The 27,793-nt window shown below is 37.8% G+C and overlaps 2 protein-coding genes across 4 annotated transcripts in view; one reads left to right on the top strand and one right to left on the bottom strand.

Moving 5' to 3' along the window:
• Window positions 1–6,068, bottom strand: part of LOC121386429 — a 36,899-nt gene extending 30,831 nt beyond the window's left edge. Inside the window, exons 1-3 of one of the 2 annotated variants that reach the window (XM_041517321.1) lie at window positions 6,036–6,068; window positions 5,825–5,935; window positions 1,001–1,073 (exon numbers count right to left, since the gene is read on the bottom strand). In XM_041517321.1, coding sequence (XP_041373255.1) covers window positions 1,001–1,073; window positions 5,825–5,827 — 76 coding nt within the window. In that variant the 5' untranslated portion in view covers window positions 5,828–5,935; window positions 6,036–6,068. Of the gene's footprint in view, window positions 1–1,000; window positions 1,074–5,824 lie in introns of both variants that reach the window. The other variant, XM_041517320.1, reaches the window with a different exon arrangement.
• A 16,169-nt stretch (window positions 6,069–22,237) lies between these two features.
• LOC121386718 (CXADR-like membrane protein) overlaps window positions 22,238–27,793 on the top strand; it is a 30,813-nt gene continuing 25,257 nt past the window's right edge. For both annotated transcript variants that reach the window (XM_041517712.1, XM_041517711.1), the window contains exons 1-2: window positions 22,238–22,284; window positions 22,377–22,487. The gene's annotated coding sequence lies outside the window, so the exon portion shown is untranslated. The remainder of the gene's footprint in view (window positions 22,285–22,376; window positions 22,488–27,793) is intronic.

Genomic DNA, 27,793 nt, shown 5'->3' with positions numbered 1-27,793 from the left:
GCAGGCCCGTAGGACGGATTTTCAAAGTGTGTGTGTGTGTGTGTGTGGTGGGGGGGGGGGGGGGGGGGCTCATTTTTATGGTTCAATAAGATGTGTTGTGCGAAACCGCGAGCGCCCCAAAGCCTCATAAGGGAAATTAAAAAATATTAACCCCCTTCATAGCGATTCTGGCGTGTTTCCGGCTTATTACCTGAGATATTTAAAGTCCCGAAATAAAAACTGGCGAAAGGGGCCTGAATGGTCATGCAACAGATGCAACAAAGATAAAGAGACATTAATTCCAGTCAGCTATTACTCGATATTCAAGTGACGTATTTATATGTGACGTCATGTTTTATTGAATGGGGGAAAAAACGTCAGATGACTTCATTTTAAATATCCTTACATTGCATTTATAAATATACCATCAACCCCCCCCCCCCCCCCCCAAAAAAAAAAAAAAAAAAAAAAACCCACCAAAAACAAAACAAAAACAAAAACAACAACAAAAAACAACAACAAAACAATCAAAACATAAAAAAAAACCCACAAAAAACCCCCCAACATTTAAACATTCATTCATGTATTAGCATATTATGCCTGTGATATGTAAATAACATATTCAACAAACATTCTGACAGTACTTTTAAAATCTGAATGACAAAACCGAATTCCATGATCAAAATCGTATCTCTGCACAAAAGCATATCTCTGCACAAGGCAGAGACGCAAGGGCGTTTCAGGTAAATTCGTGATTCCTTCAGTTAGCAACTAGCATAGCAATTCAAGTCCCCTACCCCGTCCAACACATTTTAACAAAAAAACGGATAATAGTAGCCAGGAAAGTCAAACATAAACTATATTTATAGTTTAATCTAGACACGGAATTTCAGCTCAGTATCTTGAGGCCTTGCGGAAAAACAAAAACTATATGTGACAGATGAGGGGACTGACAGACAGACAGACAGACAGACAAATATATCAACCCTTTCGGCTGAACCGGTACGGGATCAATAATTACCTGCAACAGGCTTGTCGGTAACCATGAGCACAACATAGAAGACCACGGCAAGAGCCCACGTCATGGCCATTGTCTACAAATAAGAAAAATACATTTGTCGTTGCGACTCGAATCGTGTGTGTGTGTGTGTGTGTGTGTGTGTGTGTGTGTGTGTGTGTGTGTGTGTGTGTGTGTGTGTGTGTGTGTGTGTGTGTGTGTGTGTGTGTGTGTGTGTGTGTGTGTGTGTGTGTGTGTGTGTGTGTGTGTGTGTGTGTGTGTGAAGACGTTACTTCATAAGATTTCATGACGTCAAACAAAGCTCATCAGTTAAAAATATGTTGCGGGAAACGTAAGCGCCTACAAATTTGCACTGAAATAAAGAAAACATGAATGTTGACAATTTACTGATGACATTATGTAACAAAACAATTATTAACCACATCTCGATGTAACAGAACAATGAACCTCCACAGAGGGGATTCGAACCACGGACTCTCAGTGTGAGAGTCCAGTGCTCTACCAACTGAGCTAATAGGGAAATGGCTACTAGCTAGTGCCAGTAGGAGCACTTTATACCAACCCTACTAGATACTACCCCCCCCCCCCCCCCCTCCCCAAGATCTCAAGCTATGTCCCGGAGCTGTGGGCCACGGACAGTTGAACTGTCCTAACTGGGTTATAATTGTATTCTTTTGCTAAGAACACACCCAGTCCCTACTACTTCGGGATCCACAGTTCTCACAGGGGCGTAGCGTGATCTGGACCTGGACCTGGTGGGGGGGAAGGGTTGGGGGTCGAATATGAACCAAGTGGACCCTTTTTCTATTTTGTCTTTGCACCACCAGAAACTCCATATGTATAAACCTGTATGTTTTAGTTCTAAAAGCGGACTATTTGCTTCAGGCGGGAGGGGGGGGGGGGGGGGGGGGGTCGTCCGAACTCCCCCCAGTATACGCCCCTTTCTCAAAGCCCTCAAAAATGGAGTTGAACCTGACTTCACCTCACATTTCAAATAATACTTTTAAATTCCTATCTTTTCAACTAATAACAAATGTTACTAAAATATTATTGTGAAGCATTACCAATAACAGGAATGACAGCTCACGGGTGTAGGAAGGTGCCAAAATGTGTCTGTGTGTGGGGGGGGGGGGAGCACGCACGCACATATGTATAAATAGAGAGAGAGAGAGAGAGAGAGAGAGAGAGAGAGAGAGAGAGAGAGAGAGAAAGAGAGAGAAAGAAGTATTTTTCGGTATCGTCAATATCATATATTAGGAATAAAAATTGTATTATGTGAGCCTCTGGCGAGCATAATACATTATTTTTATTCCTAATATATGATATTGACAATACCGAAATACACGAGGATAATAATCTCTTTATCATATAAACTCAGGCTTAATACAACGTGTTTTTTGTAAACCGTACACGCAACTTTAATTCCAGTCCGCCATTACTAGATATTCAAATGACGTGAGAATATGTGGCGCGGTGTATTTTTGAATGGAAATGACGTCAAAGTCGAATGACGTCATTTTGGATGTCCTTACATCAAAATAAAGTTACGCCTAACGTTCAGCGTCAAATTGCCAATGAAATGTTTTTATTTGATGACTATGAATGCATACGTCAATCGTGGAGTCACCCAAGTACGTGTGCTTAAATGTCAATAAACCTAGTTCCGAGACCTCGACTAATTTGCAAAGTTATCAAATTCTTAAAGTATGTGATCTGAAAAATATCTACCCTATCCCCTGTTTGCACTAACTGTAAACGTTCTGGTGACAATTCAGCTTGAATCATAACTATATAATTACCGGAAGGTAGAGTTGCTTTGATTGTAGCACTTCCTTTTTTATCGATAGTAACGCTATCTCCGACTTCAAAAGACGCCATGTTTGTTTGTCAACAATTTTGACAGGTGAAAATAGTTCTACGTTTTCGGTATATAATTTGCATAATAATGTAATTTGCATACTTATGTTCTAAATATTTGCATACTTATGTCTCAAAATATGTGATTTATGTAATGGGCGTGCCCAATGCTATTTCTTAGTAGTGATATGATAAATATATATATAACATAGCTGCAGCCACAAAGTGTGGGGGGGGGGGGCATGCCCCCCCCCCCCCCCACACGCACAATAAAGTCTTGTGTGGTTTTGTCAACATTCAGTACGTTAAAACAGAAGCCATTTAATTTCGTGACTGTTGGTAAGGGTAGAAAATCTACCCTTTTATAAACTTGAAGAAGTGCAGTAAGAGAAAACAAGAACAGTGCTTAAACCCAAGATCGCAAACTAATGTGTTAATTCAATTCCTAAGCATTGCCGTGTTTCTTGAGAGGCATACCTTAAATATTTATTCTCATATTTTCTACTGATCTGTGATATAACCAACTACCTCTATAGGGCGTAGTACAAACTTGCATATTTTATTTTCTGTCTCACACACAAATAATAATATTAATAATAATAATAATAATAACAAATAATAATAAATAATAATAATAATAATAATAATAATAATACACAGTAGCATGGAACGTCATTGGATCGTGATTCTTGATGATTGTATCACTATATATTCAATAAGGGTGCCATAAAATCGTCAAAACTAAATAATAATTTCCGGGTTTTAAACTCCAAACGAGGAAGTGACCACTGTCTGAAAATGGGTAATTTTGCTATCAACATGCCAAGGGGGGGGGGGGGGGGGGGGGGGGAGACCCACATTGTTGGGTTATAATACTATGTAAAATAAAGCTTAACATTATTGTTTAAAAATGGCTAATTTTGCGATTCAAATGCCAAAAAAAGGCGTTTAAAGATATCGAGTTTTAACAAATTTCCCGGAAACACATATCAGTAGCCTACTAATCAGTAGCCCACTCCACTTTCAAAAAATGCTCCGACGGACCTCAAAGCTTATATAATTATCTGTTTTAAAGGGACATTCCTGAGTTTGCTGCATTGTAAGATGTTTCCGACTAATAAAATAGTTCTACGATTAAACTTACATACTAAATAGATTTTCTTGTTTAGAATATCAGTGTCTGTATATTCAATGTGTTTTTGGTCCTCTTAATATTTGTAAGAATCCCAAACTAGATGTTTGTCTTTAAATAATTTCGTACGTACGAGAAAAAGATATTTACGGGAGAAAAATGAAATTTAACCTTGTACAAATATTACAACGATCAGAAACACGTTTAATATACAGCCATTAATGATTTATGCAGAAAAAATATATGAAATTACATTCGTTAAAAAGTCTCTGTTAGTCGATAACATCTTACAAATTGCAGCAAACTCAGGAATGCCCCTTTAATAGACAGTATTTTGATGTGAAGTTCATTACTTATTTGTACAGCCCTTGTCTGCTTCTATAAACAAGATCGACAAGTAATTTTACAGTTAAATACTGACATTGCTCATTTGCATGTAAATAGAAACATGCACATACATACATGGGCGTAGACTGGGGGGTTCGGACGAACACCCCCCCCCCCCCCCCCCCCCCCCCCCCCCCCCGCTGAAGCAAATGGTCCGCTTCCAGTATTAAAACATACAGGTTTATAAATATGGAGTATCGGGTGGTGGAAAAACAAAATAGAAAAAGGTCCACTTGGTTCATATTTGACCCTCCCCCCCCCCCCCATGTCCAGATCACGCTACGCCCCTGACATACAACAGTTTGACATATATTTCGGGGTTTGATAGTTATAAAATACGAAAACTACAGTTGTTTTAATGTATATACTGATGTGTTTTTGGCCAATTTAGGTTCATGTATAACAAAAACATTAATTGCGAAAATACAATTTAAAAACATGGATATACTTCAGTTTTTATGGCTGGTTGCTGTCAGTAGTTCTGCTTGTCGAACTGGGAAAGTAATTAAACTCTAGGTGGGTTAGGGACCATTCAAATATTACGTAACGCTTAGGGGGTAGGGGGAAATGAATGAATGAATGAATGAATGAATGAATGTTTAACGACACCCCAGCACCAAAAATAGCCGATGTATTTTTCGTGCTGGAGTGTCGTTAAACATTAATTCATGCGTTCATTCATTCGTGTAAGTCCAAGCGTTATGTGGCGTTACAAGGGGTGGGGTGTGTGTAATGAACAGCGTTACGTAACACAATTTTGTTTTCTCTTAAACGTGCCATGCCATGACAACAATATATAATGTAGGTTTTTAAGAGGTAAATGTAAATCCAAAACAATTATAAATCAAGCTGAAATGCTCTAATACACCAGACATTTTAATATTGTATTTATAAGTTGGTGATCAATTAAAATGGCTTGGGTTTTTTCCCATCGTACAGCAATAGCAAAACGTCACTTTAATGACGTCATCGTAGTACACATGGGTATAAATAAACATTTTCACGTTGCTTTGTCTGTGTTGGGGGGGGGGGGGGGGGCCTCCGATCGTTACGTAATATTTTTGGGGATGTATGGTCTAGCGTTACGGTGCGTTACAAGGGGGTGAATGGCCCCTTAATTGCTAAAACAATTGATGAAATCTCAAATGCCCAGATTCAATAGAGCACGCGATTTAACAGAAAGCAGTACATGAATATTTGGTCATATTTTTTTGGTTTGCAATATTTCCAGCAAAACAGACCAGGTCTGTTCTAACAAATAAATAGCAAAGAAAAAGTATGTTGTGCGGAGTCCGGTTTATCCAAATTTCAAGCCCTTGGATCCAAATGTAACCGATAAATCAACCACCACTGAGGGGATTCGAACCACAGACTCTCAGTGCGAGAACCCAGCACTCTACCAAGTGAGCTTATAGAGAAATATGTACGGTAAGTAAACTATTCAGCCATACCATGAGTGACGTCACACTGGGACACAACTGTCGTGATCAATAACAACCCATTTCACGGAGTAAAGTCAGCACTGTGTTAGTTCTTGTGTTGCAGTTTTGTAGAGAATTCAACTGAAACGTAGACAATTATATTTATATTAAAGAGAAAAACGATTTATCCACTCTGGTGGCTTTTTTTTTTTTTTTCATAATTGATAATAACAATTCTCACTTTTCAATATGGCAGCAGAAGGGATCATGAATTTCTACGTCATGTAGAAATGACGTCACCACTCGTTTCACAGCCTGGGGCCGAAATTATTGTTGTTGTTATTATTGTTATTAGTATTATTATTATATTGCTATATATTGTTATTATTATTTTATTATTATTTTATATATTATTATTATAGTATTGTAAAATCAAAGAGTATTTAAGTTCGAGACTCGGCGATATCCGCGAAATTCACGAGCGCTCTTACTAGTGTTTACCTCTTTTCAATGTCCATTACACTCAGTCACTCTTTACACCCTTGTATAATAAATATAGCATGTAACACTGGGGCTTATTCAGAGAGGAAAAAACGCCGAGTCAAACCCAGACCTGTAAAATAAATACCAATGTCCTGTGACGGATCTAGAAAATAATAAGAGGGGGTGGCTGGATTGGGATGAAGTGAACCGGCGGTGGCTGAGCCATGGTGAAGGTCCCGGGGACAAAGCCCTCTGAAGTGTCGCCATTGTGGACATTGTAGAGCCTTATTTCACTGATTTCCGAGAATCTAATTCCTAATTAATAATTCCGTAAAGTTGATAAATGTGTTGCCGTTTTCCTGATTCACAACAAAATATTATATCGAAAACGATTTAATTGTGTCCCTATCGATGTAAGCCATACTCAGTTCAATTGTACAGCTGATTGACAGCAGGGCGATGCATATTATTTTTGCTAACGGAATGGCTTTATTTGCATCTTCCTGGACAAAACTTTGAAGTAACGGTATATGCTTAGAATGAACATAAAAAATAAATTAAAAATTGCTCAGGAAGGGAGGGGGTGGTTATCCACCCTATTCACCCCCACCCCCACTCCCACTGGTGTCATGGGGAAAATAGAATAAAGCTGAGGAAATTCCAGACGAGGCAAGCGTCTCGTCTGCCTCATGCTGGTTACGCCATTGTAATAGTAATTGTTTAATACAATATATTTGACAAAATATACTTTTTATAACCTCTGTGAAGTTTGTTACTTATTCCTCGTTTCTCGTTCCTTATTCATCTGGAAATGTCGTTTCACATTCGCTTGGTAAGGTCTCAGGCTTTGCGATATTGTCTAAACAAATTAAAATTCGGTATTATCGTAATATATGACAAATATTTTACCCCTTTTTGCCAATGAATGAGCAGCAGCAGCAACAACTGTTAGTATTACTACTACTACTACTTTGATACATAGCCTTGCCCGGTCCATGGGGTATACGTACATCAAACTATATAGTATATATACATGATTATGCATTTTCTGCCAATTTTCATTATGACGATAGTGTGTGTGTGTGTGTGTGTGTGTGAATGTGTGTGTGTGTGTGTGTGTTAATTTGGATATTTTAAATGCTACAGTAGTAGGCTACTAATAAAATAAATATCGAAAGAAAATAAATATGTGAAAAAAAAATCAGAACAACAATTTTAACGAAATATACGATGCACCTTTCTAACATATTACAAAGCATAAAAGCGTACTTGTTATTTATTATAGTAATATTTGGACGGTTATGGCATCATGTAAATCTGGATATTTTAAATCCTACAATAGTAGGGTACTTATAAAATAAATATCGAAAGCAAAATAAATGTGATAAAATCAAAACAACCATTTTAACCAAATATACTATGTACTTTTCTAGCATTACAAAGCATAAAAGCGTACTTATTATTTATTATAGTAATATTTGGACGGTTATTGCATCATGTAAATCTGGATATTTTAAATCCTACAGTCGTAGGCTACTAATAAAATAAATATCGAAAGCAAAATAAATGTGATAAAATCAAAACAAACATTTTAACCAAATATATTATGTACTTTTCTATCATATTACAAAGCATAAAAGCGTACTTATTGTTTATTATAGTAATATTTGGACGGTTATTGCATAATGTAAATCTTGGTGTAAAGACGTTAGATCTGATCTGTTCTTATTCCATGTTCTATGTCTTTAGCTGCCAGATCTGTAGTTCGTGCTGACACAGACGCGGTGTGTTTTGTCACATTCAATTCAGTTTCAGTGCGTTTCTGTTTTTTTAACTGGCGCCATATTCGCCAGACCCTAAAATCGATGGTCGCCCAACGGACTACTTTTGAAAATTCTTAGTCAATAAAGGTCGTCACGGGCGACTGCTAATTTTCAACCCTCATACCCAATGTACCTTTGCCTCTTCTCCTTCTGTTTCAACGTTGGACCTCTTCACATTTTATATGACACCATTGTTGGATTCTTAATAATTGTGAAGGCTGCTGCAAGTGGACAGCACAACGGTTGAATCCGCCGGGGATCTGGGTAATGGGGGGGGGGGGGGGGGGGGGGGTTGGAGCTCAGTAAATGTAGGGTGGCTATAGGGCGTCGGCGGTTTCGGCCGTAGGTTTGGTTTAGGTCTGTTCTGGGGTCCCACCCCCGCCCTCTCCCGGTTTCCCAGATGGGTCACACTGAAGTTCCGGATATGAACATTTATCCTTCTTTAGTAACCCACTAAATAAACCTGTATGGTTCGTACCCAACCTCTCCTTCCTTATCTACCTTTGCCTCTTCTCCTTTCTGTTTCAACGTTGGACCTCTTCACATTTTATGTGACACCATCGTTGGATTCTTAATATTTGTGAAGGCTGTTGCAAGTGGACGGCACGATGGCTGGATCCGTCGGGCATCTTGGCGATTGGAACTCAGTAAATGTAGGGTGGCTGTAGGGCGTCGGCGGTTTCGGCCGTAGGTTTGGTTTAGGTCTGTTCTGGGGTCTATCCCGGTTTCCCCGATCTCGGTTTTCATTGGCTTGTCACAAGTAAAGAATTCCCCAACAAGAGATCACGTGAGATTTCGCAATTTTTTGAACAAATTTAACTGTCTTGATTGAGGTGTCGTCTCATATCTCCAAAACATATTTATATTCATAGAGGTATGATACAACGCCTTTCCAGGGGTCGGTGAGTGGGGGATTTGCCTTGAAATGTTGACAGGGGCCAGCTGTTGGCATACGCGTTACATGTAAGGGGGTGTTACTAATTACGTAACGCTCTAGGGGTAGACGAAGGGGATAATGTGTTCGATTTACGTAACATTTTTCAAGACTATATGTTATTTATATTCATTACTTAGACCTAAAAAGCTGTTTTTTGGAAATGCGCGGTCAGTCTAGGATCGATCCCCATCGATCGGCGGGTATACAAAACGACCATGGTATGTGATATCCTGTCTGTGGGATGGTACATATAAACAATCCCTTGCTAAAAAAAAATGTAGCGGGTTTCCCAGGCGCGTGTGCAGGGATTTCAGCGGGGTTGAGGCTATAGACTGTGTTAAGCTAAGTTTATATGGGGCCAAAAATACATTTCAGTTTTGTTTAAGCTTGGGCAAGTAAGGGTTTCGACCTCCAATACCCTCCCCCTGCACATGCACCCGATTCCTCTCTAAGATTATATGTCAAAATTACCAAATGTTAGACGTCCAACAGCAGATGGATGGAAGGATAGGATAATATGTTTTATTTAACAACGCACTCAACACATTGTATTTACGGTTGTATGGGATCGGATGATTATTAAATCAATATGCTTTATCTTTGATGTCGTTAAACACACACACCCCACACACACACCGCAACTTTACCCTTTCCAAACGAAATGATATTTATTTGAATTTGTCGATTTCAACACGTAAAATTAAGAAGTGAAAACGTTCATTGTCTACTTTAGTGTATTTTATTTTAAAAAGATATACATGAGTAATGTGTTACTAGTATACAAACTAAACTTTGAAGTTCTACTAACACTTTATAAAATATCAATTCTGAAATAGGAAGGTACGACTGTCGATAATACGTTGTCAAGATCAAACCGGTGTTAACTACAGCGCAAGATTTCTCTTTTAATTTTTTGAGACGAACCCTACAATTTGAAATCGGCAAACGCACGTATTAATTGAAACTGACAAGAGGCTGTCGTTTGTACTTTGCCGAGCTATGGCGGCACAGCCGACGAATCAAGCGTATATGTTTGACGATATCCGTTCATAGCGAACACACACGACTTTTTTAAAAGTGCATTTGAGCTTGTATTTCACATTTGTACATGATGTTATAATATGGTAACCAGATAATGTAACTTTAATCGTAGAAATATTTTATTAGTCGGAAACATCTTACAATGCAGCAAACTCAGGAATGTCCCTTTAATTGTAATTTATATTTTATTAACTTTATCTTTTTGAACTGCCCGCTCTAAAAAAAAATGTTTTTAATTATTTAGCGTTATATTGTCATTTATGTTTGGACTTGCGCTTTTAAATTTAAATATTATTAAAGTCCCTAGTCCCAATTTAGGTTTAAAAATCTAAATTGTCCCTTAGTATTCTGTCCTGGACCAAGTCACTGGCTATCCTCAGAGACTTGGCCCGCGACAGACATGCCAGAAACCGTAGTGGTATATAGGCATGTTAAAAATACTCACTCACTCACTCACACTCAACCCTGACGCTGAACGACACAACCGTAATACATGGCCAGTATCTATATTTCTACAATTCAGAGAGGAATGAACGTTTGGCAAACTAGTGTGTGATTCTATGGGTGTCTATTTAGTGCCTCGTCTATAGAAGGACAGCCACTCCCGAGGAAATCCTTTACAGAACATTTCATCCCTCGTGCATCGCGATAAAGTTTATATCATCACTCAAGCATCGCCACAAAAAGGACTGCCACTCCCGGACTAGTTTAATGAATGAATGAATGAATGAATGAATATTTAACGACACCCCAGCACGAAAAATACATCGGCTATTGGGTGTCAAACTATGGTAATGCAAATAAATAAAGTGATGATCAACATCAATATAAAAATTCAAGGTTTAAACAAAAACAGTGTAAAGAACTGTACACAAATACAAATACAAATATCACAGAATTTTACGGACACCGAATTTTACTCTAAACTTCAATTTGTGCTGTATTGGCCATTCTCAAAGAGAATGTTACACCCCTGCACCACGGTGAGGTTACAGCACGCGCAGGGGTAGGACTAGTTTACTAAAGCACGCGCAGTTCTACATTTAGTTCTTTCGACATTATATTTTACTTCATAGACAATGGAAGTCAAGCTGCATGCCTTGGCTGTTTTTGCAATGTTTTCACCTCTGTATTAAAAATGATATTTAATTTGTATATAATTTAATGGTACTTTGTACAGAAACATTTTTATTTGTAATGGATTTCTTGTTTAAAACATGTTATTTCAGTTGGTATTATTTTAAAAGTTAAGATATATAAATACATGTATATATATATACATGTATATATATATATAAAGTATGCAACAATAATGCATGCTGTTTCATCAACATTTCAAATAGATAATAATGAATGCTGTTTTAAGTGAAATATATATGTACATCTGATGTTCATTTTACCTAATATAATAGCACTTGGCTCCATAACTGTTACCTCTTGGCTCCATAATTGTTACTTCTCGGAGGTACGTGTTTTTTTGTGTGTTTTTTTAGAATTATGAAAAATGCCTGTCGGAGTATTATAAACACCAACTTGACCTGAAACACATTTGATGTATGAAAATGGATGGTCTGAACAATGGAATATTAGAGCCACCGAAAATCCACGACCGCGGAAAACACGGAATCGGCCGTTGAAAATCGTCCTTTTTTCGGTTATTTTTACTTTTTTTTTTCTTTCAAAATCGTACTTTTGTCGATAAAGAGAGACCTTTTGACTTCTTATTCATTAAAATAACTTCGTGCTTTCTTACTTGACTGGTAACTGACAATAACTTAAAATACATTGAACACAATGGCGCGTAGCGCATCATAAAGTTCGGTCACTTTCGGCGTCCGATAATAACGGTATTAAAAGAGACATTCTTGAGTTTACTGCAATTTTTAAGATGTTATCGACTAACAGAGACGTTTTAACGATTGTAATTACATATCAAATATATTTTTCTGCATAAAATATTAATGACTATATATTAAACGTGTTTCTGATCGTTCTAATATTTGTACTAGGTTAAATTTCATTTTATTTCCTAAAAAATATTTTTTCGTACGTTTGGCCTTCTTACAAATATTAAGACGACCAGAAACACATTGAATATACAGACACTGATATTCTAAACAAGAAAATATATTTAATATGTAAGTTTAATCGTAGAACTATTTTATTAGTTGGAAACATGTTACAATGCAGCAAACTCTGGACTAGACTACTCAGTGATGCAAAATCGTCAAGTACAGCCCCAAAGTTACAAGTAACAAGGTAGGAACACCCTCCGAGAATACTACTTACCCAGTGTGTTTGATCGCCACCAGAGAGCTATCACGGAATTACTACTGAGTGCGACCATGATTTCTATCATTGCAGATGAAACCACTGATCATAGGGACCGGTCAGCATTATATATTCTTGCAAGAATCAGAAACAAAGTGTTCATCATCAAACATTGAGCCAGTCGATATTAAGATGTGTGACCAGTCACGGGGTGCAATATAATGTAATCAAGGCTGTTGTTACTGATTCAGCAGCCTATGTCAAAAAGGCCTACCGCGATGTGTTATCGACTACATTCACAGAGTCACGTCACATTCTGTGTCTTGCGCATGTGATTAATTTAGTAGGAGAGCAATTAAAAAATCACGCCTGTGTGATTCACGTTTGCACGCTCATATCCATGCTAAAGTCTGTTTTCAACAAGAAGCCACAGCGTAAACAGCGTTACCTCAATTTCTTGACAGAATATCTACCTGCCACATGTGTCCACCTTCCACCGGTTCCTATCTCAACACGGTGGAATTATTGTATGTATGCAGCCTGTTACCATGCCGAGTAAATGCATTTATACGAAAGCTTTTTCAAAAGTGAATAGAACAAAGGGACTGCGGTTGATCGAATCTTGGAGCTTGTTGGTGATCGAGGTCCAGTGACATCTGACATTCGGCGGCTGCTCAGTTTCATAGCTGAGAACTGCAAGCGAATTATGTCAACGCTGACTTCGCTCGAAGAGACATCGCAACCTCTGGAATGCACAGTGTCCAACGCCATGAATTCGTTGAAACTATTTCTCACCGAGGGCACTACAAAGCAATCATTCGGCGAGCGTACAGACGAACTGTTATCCGTCATGACAAACGACAAAAAGAAAAAGCTTGTGGGAAATATGAAGGAAATGTTTACTAAAGCTTTAAAAAAGTTACACGATCATTTCCATCCTCACCCTGCGTTGAAGTTCTACAAAGCAGCTCGGATATTCGACCCACGCCAAATTGGCAGCTTGAACACCGACATCAGGCAATACACGGTTATACCAGGGATGGACGAAAACGACCGTGAACTCACAGAGGAGTTACTTGTATATTCAAGAACGGACATCAACTACCTACAAGTACATTTAAAGGGACATTCCTGAGTTTGCTGCATTGTAAGATGTTTCTGACTAATAAAATATTTCTACGATTAAACTTATATATTAAATATATTTTCTTGTTTAGAATGTCAGTGTCTGTATATTCAATGTGTTTCTGGTCGTCTTAATATTTGTAAGAAGCCCAAACTGCATTTTGTCTTCAAATAATTTCGTACATATGAAAAAAAAATATTTTAGGAAATAAATTAAATTTAACCTTGTACAACTATTAGAACGATCAGAAATACGTTTAACATACAGCCACTAATATTTTATGCAGAAAAATATGTTTGATATGTAATTACAATCTTTAAAACGTCTCTGGTTAGTCGATAACATGTTAAAAATTGCAGCAAACTCAGGAATGTCCCTTTAAAAATTGAGGAGTATTGGAAAAGCGTTGAAACTCGCTTCCCTAAACTGGCCCATATAGCAAATGATGCAATATGGATGCCTTTGTCAAGCGTAGATGTTGTACGGCCGTTCAGCATGTACAAACACCTGCTGGACGACCGTCGTGAATCATTAATAGAACAGCATACAAAGCAGTTAATAATGCTATATACAAATGGAGACCTCGATGGGCGATTTGTCAAATGCGATTGAGATTCAGAATAGTTGTTTGGAAACAATGTATTTTTTAACAATTTGTGATTTAATTATTTTTTTTATTATCCTGTTCACGTGTTCTACAGTTCACTGTTGTAATTAAATGTGTTTACATGCAATCAAATACTAGACTGTTATTTAGTATAGTTTGTGTCCTCTGTCAAACGCGGATTTTCGGTGGCTCTACAATGTAAGTAACGTCTACTTTGAATTATAAAAACTGCTCTAAATAGTGAAATTGCCTCATTGTGGTAAAAAAAAGTTATGTGCCTTTATTAGATTAATCAGTATTTTGGAGATAATGGCAATAAAAAGCCAGTGTGCTGTTTCTACACATAGCAAAAGATGTACATTTAACAATTAATACGTGTATATTCATCATTCTATATAGGCATGTCTTTGTATACCTACCAACGAGCAATATCCATAGATTGTCTAGACGTTTGTTTGTGTGGACATGTCTCCTTGTCACATTCAGATTCTTGTGTGGTCCTTTGTAGTGGCTAGATATTTCACACACATTTCGTGTTCATTTACATACGCATTCCATGTTTGTGTATCCTGTTCCTTGATCGTGAATCCACACACTTCATGCAGTCAAGTAATGTTTGCTATTGTTCATTAACCTTGCTGGCAGTAATTGCAAATTTTCAACATCATTTGTATTCTTCTTTGCTCATTTTCTTCCAGAGACTTGCGAACACGTGGAAACTGACTGATAATCCTGAACAGGATAAGAAGCAGATTGCAAATTGTACAGGTATTTTCAAAGTAAATCATTGTCCCGTGGTATTGCTCCTTTCCTCCCCATGAGGGAAAATTTGTATGAATATCCAATATGTTTCTATTACATTTTACCTGGTTGGTTTCAAAGTTTGAACTTGTGTCACCTTTGGCTTTTGTTGAAGTTTTCATTTTGGGGAAGTGATTTAGTTTGGGCATTTTGGCTGGAGGAGAAACGTATTTACTTTCTCGGTGGCTATTAAATGTGGTCTTCCTATTTGTGTCCCCTGCGTGTGCTGTAACCTCACCGTGATGCAGGGGTGTAACATTCTCTTTGAGAATGGCCAATACAGCACAAAATTGAAGTTTTGAGTAAAATTCAGTATCCATAAAATTCTGTGATATTTGTGTTTTTGCACAGTTCTTTACACTGCTTTTGTTTAAGTCTTGAATTTTTATATTGATGTTGATCATCACTTTATTTATTTGCATTACCATAGTTTGATACCCAATAGCCGATGTATTTTTCGTGCTGGGGTGTCGGTAAACATACATTCATTCATTCATTCATTTTTTTGTTCCACCTTTCGTGGGCATTTGTATCAGTTTTATGAGGACTTTCTCTCCCAGTCGCTCACTGATGTTAGTGAATTGCTTGCGGATGAATTCTCCCTGGTCGTAGTCTTTGTCGACGAGATGGTATGAAATCATTTTTAATCATGCCAAACCAGTTTTTTTACTAATGCATTAGTAGCTCTGTTGGGTGTTGGCTTCTCTTATTGCAGTTCATTTTTTAATGAAAAGTTCTTAGATCACCAAGCAGCACAGCACTCCGTAATGGGTAAATATGGAGGAACTGTATCAGGAGCATGTCAATGTACGTGATATTCATTTACTTGACATCGTGTACTGTGGTCAGCAAAAGCTTTTCCCACAATGGTTGAAAAGTCCTTATACCATGGCAAAGAATGTCCTCTTAACTGCCTGTCTTCAATTTCATCCATCATTTCAAGCTCTGTTTCTGTCCTCTTCATTAGGTGTTGCAAACATATTATTGAACTTTCAACTCTGATGCTTTTTGTTGATGACTGAAAAGTCATGATCATGTGGGAAACAATTGTTTTTGCTTGATGAATTGAGTGCTCTGCTTGCAGGAGTCCAAAACAGAACAGTATGAATTGTCTTTTCTGCAAATTAAGGAGTCATATCACGTAATCGGTGAGATACGTCTTTCCAAGTATATCCATTTATTTGCTCAGCACTAAATTTTCTTTCGACCAAAAGGAAGGTTCTCTTCAAATAGCTTTTGCAGTCTTCTGAATTACATGCTGAAAGAACGGACTGTATCATGACCCAAGAAAAATCGGTTTCAATCCGTCTTGGAGTGATTGCTGCTATGGGTTTTTTTCTTTGTAATAGCATTTAGGAACAGTAACAGAAAATGTTTGATTTCTGATGCATGCTGATCTTTAGACAGTATTTCGCAGACAGGAAATGCAGCTCTGCCTTTGAGTGGATTTTCAATCATCAGAGAGTAATATCTTTTTTTCTTGTCCCGATCCTGTTGCGTCGAGGTGGCACACTGTTGTTGTTGGGTTTTTTTTAGTTGTTTCTATGTATAGCTGTATCTGTTCATCGAAAATAGGTGGACTTTAAACGGATTGCATGAGAAATACTGGATGAAATCAGAATTTGTGGTGTATTTCTCTACATATATCTTGAAGTAGTTTTACTTCCTGCAACATGTCAGAAGGTAGATTACATTCCTTGTTTTTCTTCTGATTTAATTTTCCTTAAAACATCAATTTTTGAGCTAGCTGTTAAATTGCCTGCTTCTTTTTCACTCTCTGACATGGCACTGATTTTAGAATAGTACCAATTAGGTACTCCTTGTAGTAGTTGGTTGGCTGTGTTTTGTCTTTGATTTTCTTTCATGTGTATTTTCTAACATTCATTTGTACAACAGTGCCGTATCTCCTTACTTTCATGTTGATTTTGTTTTGTTCTGTTGCAGGTTTTTTTTGTGTTTTTTTCATTTTGAAAGCGTACATGCAACAACCATTGAATTTACAGTGGACCACAAGTTTAATGTTTGCTGGACATTTTGCTCGATTATATTTAAAAACTAGCATGCAGGTTTTTGAAAATTGTTAGAAATAACGCTTGTCCATTGATGACAGAGGCGGCAATTTTTATTTGTTGGCTTCATAGCATTCCATTCTTCTTTAGTTATTTTTATATAAAATGTATTTTTATTTTATTTTCAAAATGTAATTCAGTTTCTGCTTTATATTCTTCATCATTTGAATTATTTTTGTGACGTTACAGGGTGGCGAAACAGTGTTCTTATCATCTGATCTGTCATTTGTTACGTTGCAGGTTGGTGAAACTGGGTTACCATCATCAGATTTGTCATTTGTTACGTTACAGGGTGGCGAAACAGTGTTCTCATCATCTGATTTGTCATTTGTTAGTTTCAAGTTGGTGAAACAGTGTTCTCATCATCTGATTTGCCATTTGTTACGTTACAGGGTGGCGAAACAGTGTTCTTATAAGTTGGAGAAACAGTGTTCTCATCATCTAAATTGTAGGTTTTTTACGTTACAGGTGGGAGAAACAGTGTTCTCATCATCTGATTTGTCATTTGTTAGTTTCAAGTTGGTGAAACAGTGTTCTCATCATCTAAATTGTCATTTGTTACTTCATGAGTTGGTGAAACAGTGTTCCAAAAATGCATTTCAGTTTTCATTGTGTTATCTTTATCATTTGAATGACCGTCACTTCTTATGACAATACAGACAAAAATACGGCTTGTTTTCATCTCCTCGTTTTCAGCAAAACCAACACATTCAAAATGAAACCGCTCATTGCAGCCTTTACAATAGACATATGGATTTCAGTCATTTGGCCGTTGGCAAGAACAAAACACAGATTCGTTTGAATTGTTTTAATATGTCATTTGTATTGTGTTTATTAGTGGGGGGGGGGGGGGGTTCTTTCCTTTGCAAGTAGAACTGTTATCCATTGTTTGAGGCGTTTCATGTTAACTATTTTGATGTTTCTCATTTGCAGATGGATCTTGTTCATGTCAAATGTCTGCACAGTAAATGAAACCCTTTTGTGAGCAGTTCCGTGTTCCCTGCCACTGTGCCACTGATTGTATAACCATTTTATTTTTTTGTTCCTTTTTATATTCTTTAAGTTGAGAGCGTATGCAATTTAAGCCCATTCTCCATCATGCAGACAGATATCCATTCAGATATTACGTCCACAACGCTATTATATAATGAATTAGGCCATGAGCCAATAGGGTTTATCAGTATCATATTGGGAACGGGCGTTGGAAGGTGCCAAAAGGTGAGCGGTGTTGGGGGGGGGGGGGGGGGGGGGGGGCAGGCAAATATATATATATATAATACATGTATAAATATATATAATCCATCGCTGTTGTTACGCCAGTGTTGGGGAACAAGGCTTATAGTAATTTTAGCAAGCTGTGCATATATAGGACTGGAAATAGATGATAACATTGACCTTTTCCTGACTATACCCTAAAATAATGATGGCCACCACAATCATGGTAACACAACCTATTTCAACCCAGTAACATTAAAGGGACAGACCCTAGTTTTTTGTGTGCATATTAAAGCCGTGTATGATTACTGAAATAAGACATTACTTTACTTTATTGTTTAGTTTATCCATTTCCATAGAACATAAGTGTGTTTGGTCATCCTGGTGTTTCTAATACCACAAAATGCATATTTTCATATTTTTAAAAACGCACCTGCATCTGAGAAGTACCGGTTATTGATTCTAGTTCTAGTCTAGTTTTAAGGATATTCCCCGGTTTTAACGTTACAGACAGTTTTTTTAAACGTAGAATTCGTTAGCTATTCTATAGATACTAAATGGATGTTGTTGACACAAGCGTACGAGGCGGGGTGGGTGGGTGTTATTTCTGGAGTAAAACCTCCCAATTCGGGTAAAAATTAGATATCTGGAAAAAAAGTGATGTTTGTGACGTATTTGATAATCGTGACTTGCCATTTTAACCTCTAAAACTAGTTGGGGGGGGGGGGGTTAAAAATAAAGCTATCATCAAATGTAATACCTCATTGGTAAGGTATTTGTAATCTGAACAGTGACTGCGGTTTCGTTTTGAAATTTCGTTATCTTAAAAAAACATTGTATTTATCACACACACACACACACACACACACCCTAAAATTGGGTAAACGTGGCTTTATTTTGTTGTGATACTAATTTCACTGATAACGGTATGAACGCTGTGACCGTGTCGTTTGTGGTCTTGTGTAAACGTGGCCTTATTGTGTTGTGGTAGAAATAAAATAATTTGTATTGCATGCTGTGCTTTGTTCATCGCCTTTTGCGAACACCTGGAATTATATTAATTGATTTGACGGTGATTCGTAAGTGTCTGTCATTAAACGGTTTGGCTTTGTATTGATGTCCCCTGGACTCTGTCTTGCGACGAGATACGCAATTACTCACTCCCATGATCTGACGTTAAAATTAATAGGCTGCGGCATACACCGGGCACACTGTTACTTCAATTTTTTTTTTTTTTTTTTTTTTTGGGGGGGGGGGTTAGTTTTTTTTATGAAGAATGCCATGAATGAATTAATGTTTAACGACATCCAGGCACATAAACACACATCGGCTATTGGGTGTCACAAATGGGAAGTACATGTGTATGAAAACAGTTGTTCATGATGATGGAAATAAAGCCATTCCGTTAGCGAAAATAATATATTGTTATGCCTGTTGTGAATCGAAAAACAGGTGTGGACCTGCAATTCGAACCGAGTATGGCTTGCATCGATCAGGACAAAATTAAATCCCTTTCTATTTTGGTGTCAATCAGGAAAACGGCGAAAAATTATCAACTTTGCGGAATTATTAATTAGGAATTTAGTTACCGACTAACATAATTTTTAACGACTGTAATTGCATATCAAATATGTTTTTCTGCATAAAATATTAGTGGCTGTATATTAAACGTGTTTCTTATTGTTCTAATATTTGTAGTAGGCTAAATTTCATTTTCTTTCCTACATACCAAATTATTTGACAAAATCCAATTTGGACTTCTTACAAATAGTAACTTTATTTGACTATACAGACACTTATATTATAAACAAGAAAATATATTTACTATGTAGCCTAAGTTTAATCGTACAAATATTTTAATAGTCGGAAACACCTTACAATGCAGTAAACTCAGGAATGTCCCTTTAAGGCTCTAAAATGTCTAGAATGCTCAAAATTCAGGGGTCTTTGCCACTGGAACTCCCTCCACGGCTCAACCCCTGGACCTCGCCGGGGGCCCCCTGGACTACCGGCATGTTCACCCCATCCCGATCAATCCACCACAACCACCCTTATATTTGTTTCTTGATCCGTCACTGCGTATGGTGTAATTAGTTACGAGTGCCCCACACCCACGTACACACACCCTCATGTTTGACACCCGTGAAAGATGAAAAATATAAAAGTACATTTTTGTCAAATATATTGTATTAAACAATTACTATTACATATGCTATATTTATTATACAAGGATTCGAAGAATGACTGTTGTCGACCTTAGTGAAAAAGAGGTAAAAACTATAAAAGTTAGAGGTAAAAACTATAAAAGCTGGCTGGCTAACTCTTTTAAAGGGACATTACTTAGTTTGCTGCATTGTAAGATGTTTCGGACTAATAAAATATTTCTACGATTAAAACATATTACATATATTAACTTGTTTACAATATCAGTATCTGTATATTCAATGTGTTTCTGGTCGTCTTAATATTTCTAAGAAGCCCAAAGTTTGTCTTCAAATAATTTCGTACGTACGAAAAACCCCAACATAATTTAAGAAATAAAATGAAATTTAACCTAGTACAAGAAACACGTTTAATATACAACCACTAATATGTTATGCAAAAAAAAATATATTGTAATTACAATCGTTAAAAAGTCTCCGTTAGTCGATAACATCTTAAAAATTGCAACAAACTCGTGAATGTCCCTTTAACGTGAGCATATACCACAAAGGTTTTGCACACGCCTGACTCGGGTTTAACCTCTGACATCGCCAGTGACTACGTCCGGGCCAAGAGGCGGGATTTGGAGTAAGAATTTAGTAGTTAGGTCAAAGACCTAAGGCCAAAAATGAAATAGCTGATCCATCCTACCATGTCCAGAGCCGTACCTAGCCGTACCTTTTTTTTTTGGGGGGGGGGGGGGGGGGGGGGGGGGGGGGGGCAACTGAGTAAAACTAAGTCTAAAACTCTTTAAACAGTTAAGAAGAGAATTTTCTTTAAGTTTCTATAATGCTTTCCGGCCCTGATGTCTGGCAAAAAAAGTTAGTCAAAAAATAAAATTAGAGTGCTCGGACGAAAAGGTTTTATGGTGATTTCAGCAATTTAGACGGGCATCCCAAAATAAAGTGCGTTAGATTCTTTACAAAAAAAAAAAAAGTCCGATTAAGCCTTTACCTGGAGGCGAAAGTTCTTGAAGAGTTTGGCGCCTACGGAGACGAGATGAAGTGCTTGACGTTGAACTGCGGTAGGCCTACACGTTTCCTCCACCTGTGGGCTATCATGGTTTTAGCTAGCTCGACGTAATGGGCGCGCCGGCGATGATCTTAAGAATTTTGTGGACGGTGAAAAAATCCATTGTTTGTAGAGTCTTTGCCGGCGCGACCTTACCACTAGTCCAAGCGTCCCGTCTCGTACCTCTGTCGTGGATGCCGACCTCACTGCCGTCAGAGAAACACTTGAAGGCTCCCCCCCCCCCCCCCCCCCCCCCCCCCCCCCCCCATGGCGCCTCCAGGTAGTGAGTCCGCGTGCGTAGTGTCACTCACCAAGTACTGCTTCTTGATCTTGGAAACGGCGAGACTCCAGGCGGCGAAATCCCTGCCTCGGACGGAGGCGGAAGGCCGTCATGGCTGGCTGGTCACTCGGGGGGAGTGACGGCCTTCTGTTTCGCAATACCAACATCTTTGTTCGTCTCAACGGATTTCTCCAGGGGTGGGGTCTCCACGTGGACGAACGCGAAGGTGTTGGAACGGGAGACGCCGGTCGTCTAGTCTCGAACATGGAGGTGTCCAACTCTCGTCGGCTCGTGAGGCTGCACTGGCTGGGATGCTTCAACTATCGTGTCTGGTTCGTCGGGTCGGGTCGTGTTAGGTCATCAAAAAAAACCAAGAGCAAACAATTTGTTCTGGATTTACATGAGAGCGTTCGTGAATTCACGGAGTCTCGAACTAAAATAATCTCGATTTTACAATACTCAGCCATATATAAAATAATAATAATAATAATAATAAAATATAACGATAAATAATAATAATAATTTCTGCCCCAGGCTTTGAAACAATGGTGACGTCATTTGCACGTGACGTAGATATTCATGATCCCTTTTGTTCTCAGAAGACTTCTGCTGCCATATTGAAAAGTGAGAATTGTTATTTCTAATTATGAACAAACTAAGTAAAAGCGGAGAAATCGTGTTTCTGTTTAATATAAATATAATTGTCTACATTTCAGTTGAATTCTCTGCACAACTGCAACACAAGAAATAACACAGTGCTGACTTTACTCCGTCAAATTGGCTGTTACTGATCACGACAGTTGTGTCCCAGTGTGACGTCACTATTGGTATGGCTGAATAAGTTACTGTAATTTACTGTACATATTTACATCTTTCCGTGTTTTAGAACCGCGTCGTTAACAACTAAGATACCTTATTATTACTCCCCTACCTTTGATTACTAATATATTTTATCCACATTTTGTCCAGACTTAAAGTCCGAACAAAAATGTTAACAACTACAATAAATTGCTATCCTACTTTTATTTTTCGTTAGCTTTTACCCACAGTTTGTCCAGACAGAAATCTTGAAAAAAAAAAACTATTACAATGACACAGATTCCACGTAGTAGATGATAACCATGTCAGCTATATTGACTTCCCTAAGATCGCATAGGGCAAAAAGCATGTAATTTTGTGCCGGCTGCCATTTTGACTTGTTATGGAATATTCTCCAAGAGGGGTGAAAGGATATGACTTAATCTAACAACGTCATTATATGTTATAATATAAAAGCAAACGTGATGACATCATATTAATTTTATTATTTTTATTTTATTTTAATGATACCATTAGAGATCATCGATTTTATATTAATTATGTCACACTGTGACTCACATACTTTGGAGACTTTCACCCCTCTTGAAGAGTATTCCATAAAAAACCCAAATGGCAGAAAACTGCATGTATTTTGCCCTATGCTATCTCAGCGATGTCAATACTGGCGACATCGTTACAGTCTCATATGTGGAATCTGTGTCACTGTAATGGGTTTTTCACAACTTGTGTCTGGACAAAATTTGGGGGAAATGTAACGGTAATTAAAGGTAGGAGGGTAATTTATTGTAGTTGTTAACAATTTGGTTCGGACTTTACGATAAATTACTCTACTACCTTTAACTGCATGTAGACCTGTAGAAGTCATTCCTCAAAGGTACCGGACGTTTCGGACCCAAGTCAGTTCGCCCCAACGAATAGGCGGTTCATTCACTGCTATTTTTCAGTTCGCCCCTAACTATTATATAATTAGTTCGCCTCCTAAATCATTAGTATGTCAGATATTAAATACAGACGATTTTGGTGGAGGTTGTTTCTTCGTTATACCATGAGGGGAAAAAAGGACCAGATCTAGTGCAGTGGTTGCAAAACAAGGCGTCGCGCGTCGCATGCGACGTTTACTACCCTCATTTCCGACGTCTATTTTCGCCACAGATGCTCAGACTCCAGTTCATATTTTCTTGGTTCTTGTCTGAATGTATAGCTCGGCTTCTATGGGTTGATTTCTTCAGGAAAACTTTGAGTTTCCCACGAATACGGCGTCCATTACTGCTCATTTCCTTTGTTTTTAAAATATATTTTGTTTTGATTCATGAGCACAGTAGACCCATTGATTTATCGCGATCGCGAAAAACGGACGGAATTCCCATTGTGAAACGGAATATACATTTGGAAACGGAATTACGATTTTCCGCAAAGTTAAAAAAAGTAATACTATTGTACTATTGCCACACTCTGTAAACTGACGATTGATACGTTTACTATCCTCATTTCCGACGTCTATTTTCGCCACAGTTGCTCAGACTCCAGTTCATATTTTCTTGGTTCTTGTCTGAATGTATATCTCGGCTTCTATGGGTTGATTTCTTCAGGAAAACTTTGAGTTTCCCACGAATACAGCGTCCATTACTGCTCATTTCCTTTGTTTTTAAAATATATTTTGTTTTGATTCATGAGCACAGTAGACCCATTGATTTTCCGCGATCGCGAAAAACGGACGGAATTCCCATTGTGAAACGGAATATACATTTGGAAACGGAATTACGATTTTCCGCAAAGTTAAAAAAATTAATACTATTTTACTATTGCCACACTCTGTAAACTGACGATTGATCCGTGCACTGGATTATGCGCTTCACGGTAAACCAAATGGTGACATTGGGAACCAGTCAAATACTTCGCGAACGTTAGCGAAACGTTTGCTGGCTGAACTTGGGGCTGGTTTACTGCTTAGTCTGTTGCGCCTGCGCAGATGGGACAGGGTTTTTTTTCCAGGAGTAAGTTTAGCCAGCGGTTTGTCGCTTACGCTTGTCTTGGAAGACAGCTTTTTACGCTACACATTAAACCGAATGACTATATCTAGAACCACCAGTCAAAATGTATTTGCAAACTTTTAGCAAAAAACGGCTGGCTTAACGTTGCAATGTTACTTTATTTTCGCTGTGTCATGCGCATACTTCAGTTTGCAGACGACGTTAGACTGTCACAGAGATGAAACAATAGATGTTTATATTTTTGAACCCTAAGTGCAGTGCACTTAATTGTTAGACAATCATGCTTTATGTAGTTATTATAATTGTAGCCTTTGCTTTGATTTTTCGCTGCTAATATGTAGGGTTACTTTGATTTAATGACAAATAGCGACGTCATATTAAGTTTATTATTATTTTTTTTAATGATACCACTAGAGATCATTGATTTTATTTTAATTATGACACATACTTTGGAGGCGACACATACTTTGGAGGCTGTCACCCCTCTTGAAGAGTATTCCATAAAGAAACAAAATGGCAGGCGGCAGAAAACTGCATGTATTTTGCCCTATGCTATCGTAGCGAAGTCGACACTGGCAACATCGTTACAGTCTCATACGTGGAATCTGTGTCACTGTAATGGGGGTTTTCACAAATTGTGTCTAAACAAAATTTGGGGAACATGTATCGGCAATTAAACGTAGGAGAGTAATTTATTGTAGTTGTTAACAATTTGGTTCGGACTTTAATTTGTCACAACTTGTGTTAGTACAATTGTTAATTGCATATTGTAGTCTGAAATGGAACGGAATTTACAAAAACATGAAACGGAAAATAGCTTGTTTTTAACAATCTTCTGTAGTAACAGACTCCGGCCCATAGAGCAACACACACGCACACGCACACACACACACACACACACACACACACACACACACACACACACACACCCGTGTGGTATTTCACGTCAAACATAGGATTGTTGTGGTATTAGAGCGGAAATCTTTGCCAACTTTTTGGTTGTTGGGAATTGCCAAAAAAATACATAGCTTGGTCTCTGACTGTAATGAGAGCATATTTATGTCCGAATGTCCGTCTAGCTCTCTTACAGTCAGAGTACTCGGGCTAGATATTAATATATGCACGGCAGTTTGGTCAAAGGGCTTTTGACTTAGTAGCAATTGTCGTGTCGGGGCCGTAATGGGCAATATATCATTCCAGCTTATTAAACGCGCTCTCTCACGGATGGTTGACCTAATTATTGACCCAACATGGTATTATATGACAATATATACATTTGATTTGTACCTAAAAGTACTTTATTGAACCATCTACATAACCACCATATCACACTTATTATTGATATTTTATAAATAAATAAAATAATTGAATTATGGGTACGGTCCATAATTCTGAGAAAAATAACGGCTGTTTGGAGAGCAGAGGTATGACGTATTATTTTGAGTCACGTGACGGGCATTCCCCGAATAACCGCAGTGCCAAAACTATTTACCAAGCCCGTGTAACGAGAACGCTTGACCGTCCTCTGCGACATAGGATAAATAGAAGAAGAAAAAAAATGAAAATAAGTTATTAAACATTAATAAAAACATGTACTGAATGATATTAAGCTTATACATTAATTTATTTTAGTAACAGAAGCATGTTAAACGTCGACAATCCCGACTAGTTAGGCCTTTGCATCTAAACATCTGGATCACAAACACCGTCATTTTGTACCTTGTCAAATTCATTATTATACAAAATATGCCATAGCAGCTGACTTGGGATAGGAATTGTTACATTTTTAAAGAATACTCTGAACGAGACGGTGTTTATATACGATGTGACTATATATACGAAGGCCGTGTCTATAGCCTCCACTAACGAGGGCTGGCTATATTCACAGCAAAAATGTATATAGGCGGTAAATAAGTGCATGTATTTGATTGGTCCATATTACCGAACCATCTGGAACAGGAGGAATATATACTAAGTACTGTACGAACAGTCCATTTTCTGAAAGGGGGTGGGGGAGTATATGAATTTAGCGGACCCTTTTGTGTACGTTTTCCATAGATATATGAATAGCGTCATATTGTCCCTACAGTACTAACAAAAAATTAATTATAATAAATAAATAATTAATAATAATGAAGATGATGATGATGATGAAATAAATAAATAAAAATAACTATTACAAATTATCAGCGGCTGAGGTAGATTAACTAAAAGAGAAACTAACTACGGACAGTACACAAAGTAACAACATGGCTTGAACTTAAAGCCGCACACCCTAGTTCCATCCAGCGAAAATAAATTATAATTTGGTTAATCTACAAACCTGTAACACACTTAGATCACGTTTTTATCAAATGGAGTGAAAAAGCAGGTTTTATATCGATAAATACCATGGGAATCCCCATGTCCCAATTGCTTGAAATAATTTTGAAAGTTTGTATTCTGATGTCACCGGTAGATGTCGCTCGAAGCACAACAATGCCTACGTCACGACAAATTTCACAGACTTGGGGTGCGTTCTTTTCACCTCTCCTGGACATGTTCCAACTGTTCTGTCCTGGTTGTATCCCCTCTCCAGATATCGTAGGACTTAGCAAAATTATTGGTTTTAAGGGTTTGTAACGTTTTGTATTGAGATACTTACTTGTCTGAACTTTATTGTTACTGGAAATGTTCACGAACTGTGAAGAAAAATCTCACAAATGAACAACAACAAATCGGATGTTGATTGCGCGAACCGTGCACGAGAAAACAAACCGAACCAAAATGATAACGGCCACGTGGTATACCAACATCTGTGACATTGAAATGGAAATATCCCGTCTAAAAATAGATTAGACCTTGTCTGCTCAACGGTTTTTTCTCAAACGTGCGTCCGTTTTTCAGAAATACGAAAAATGCATTTGTGGTATTACAAACACCAGGATTACCAAAAAACACTTCAGGTGAATGGAAATGTATATTCTAAATAATAAACGGTAAGTAAAGTGCAATTTTATTTGTGAAAAAATGGGTTTAATAGCGAAAAACAACGCCGTAATGGTTAACAACTAGCCGTAACTAGGGTGTGTCCCTTTAATAATTTTTCACTGATTGCAATTTTGAGGCTGCTTACGTAAAGTTGGTAAAAAAAAGTTAATTTTACCGTAAATAAATATGACTAAAAGGTTATTTTGCTGTATTTAGTCACATTTCAAATGCTCAAAAGTGCAAAGGGCAATAAAACTCAAAATACATTTATAGGCTACTAGTACAGCTGAGACCACTCCCGGGCCCCCCTCTAAATTTATATAACGTTTCAGTAACAACCGCCCCCACCCACC

This window comes from Gigantopelta aegis, chromosome 12, assembly GCF_016097555.1.
Source record: "Gigantopelta aegis isolate Gae_Host chromosome 12, Gae_host_genome, whole genome shotgun sequence".
In the NCBI taxonomy this organism is placed as follows: Eukaryota; Metazoa; Mollusca; class Gastropoda; order Neomphalida; family Peltospiridae; genus Gigantopelta; species Gigantopelta aegis.
The sequence above is the reverse complement of the archived record's forward strand: the minus strand, read 5'-3'. Positions and strand labels throughout refer to the sequence as shown.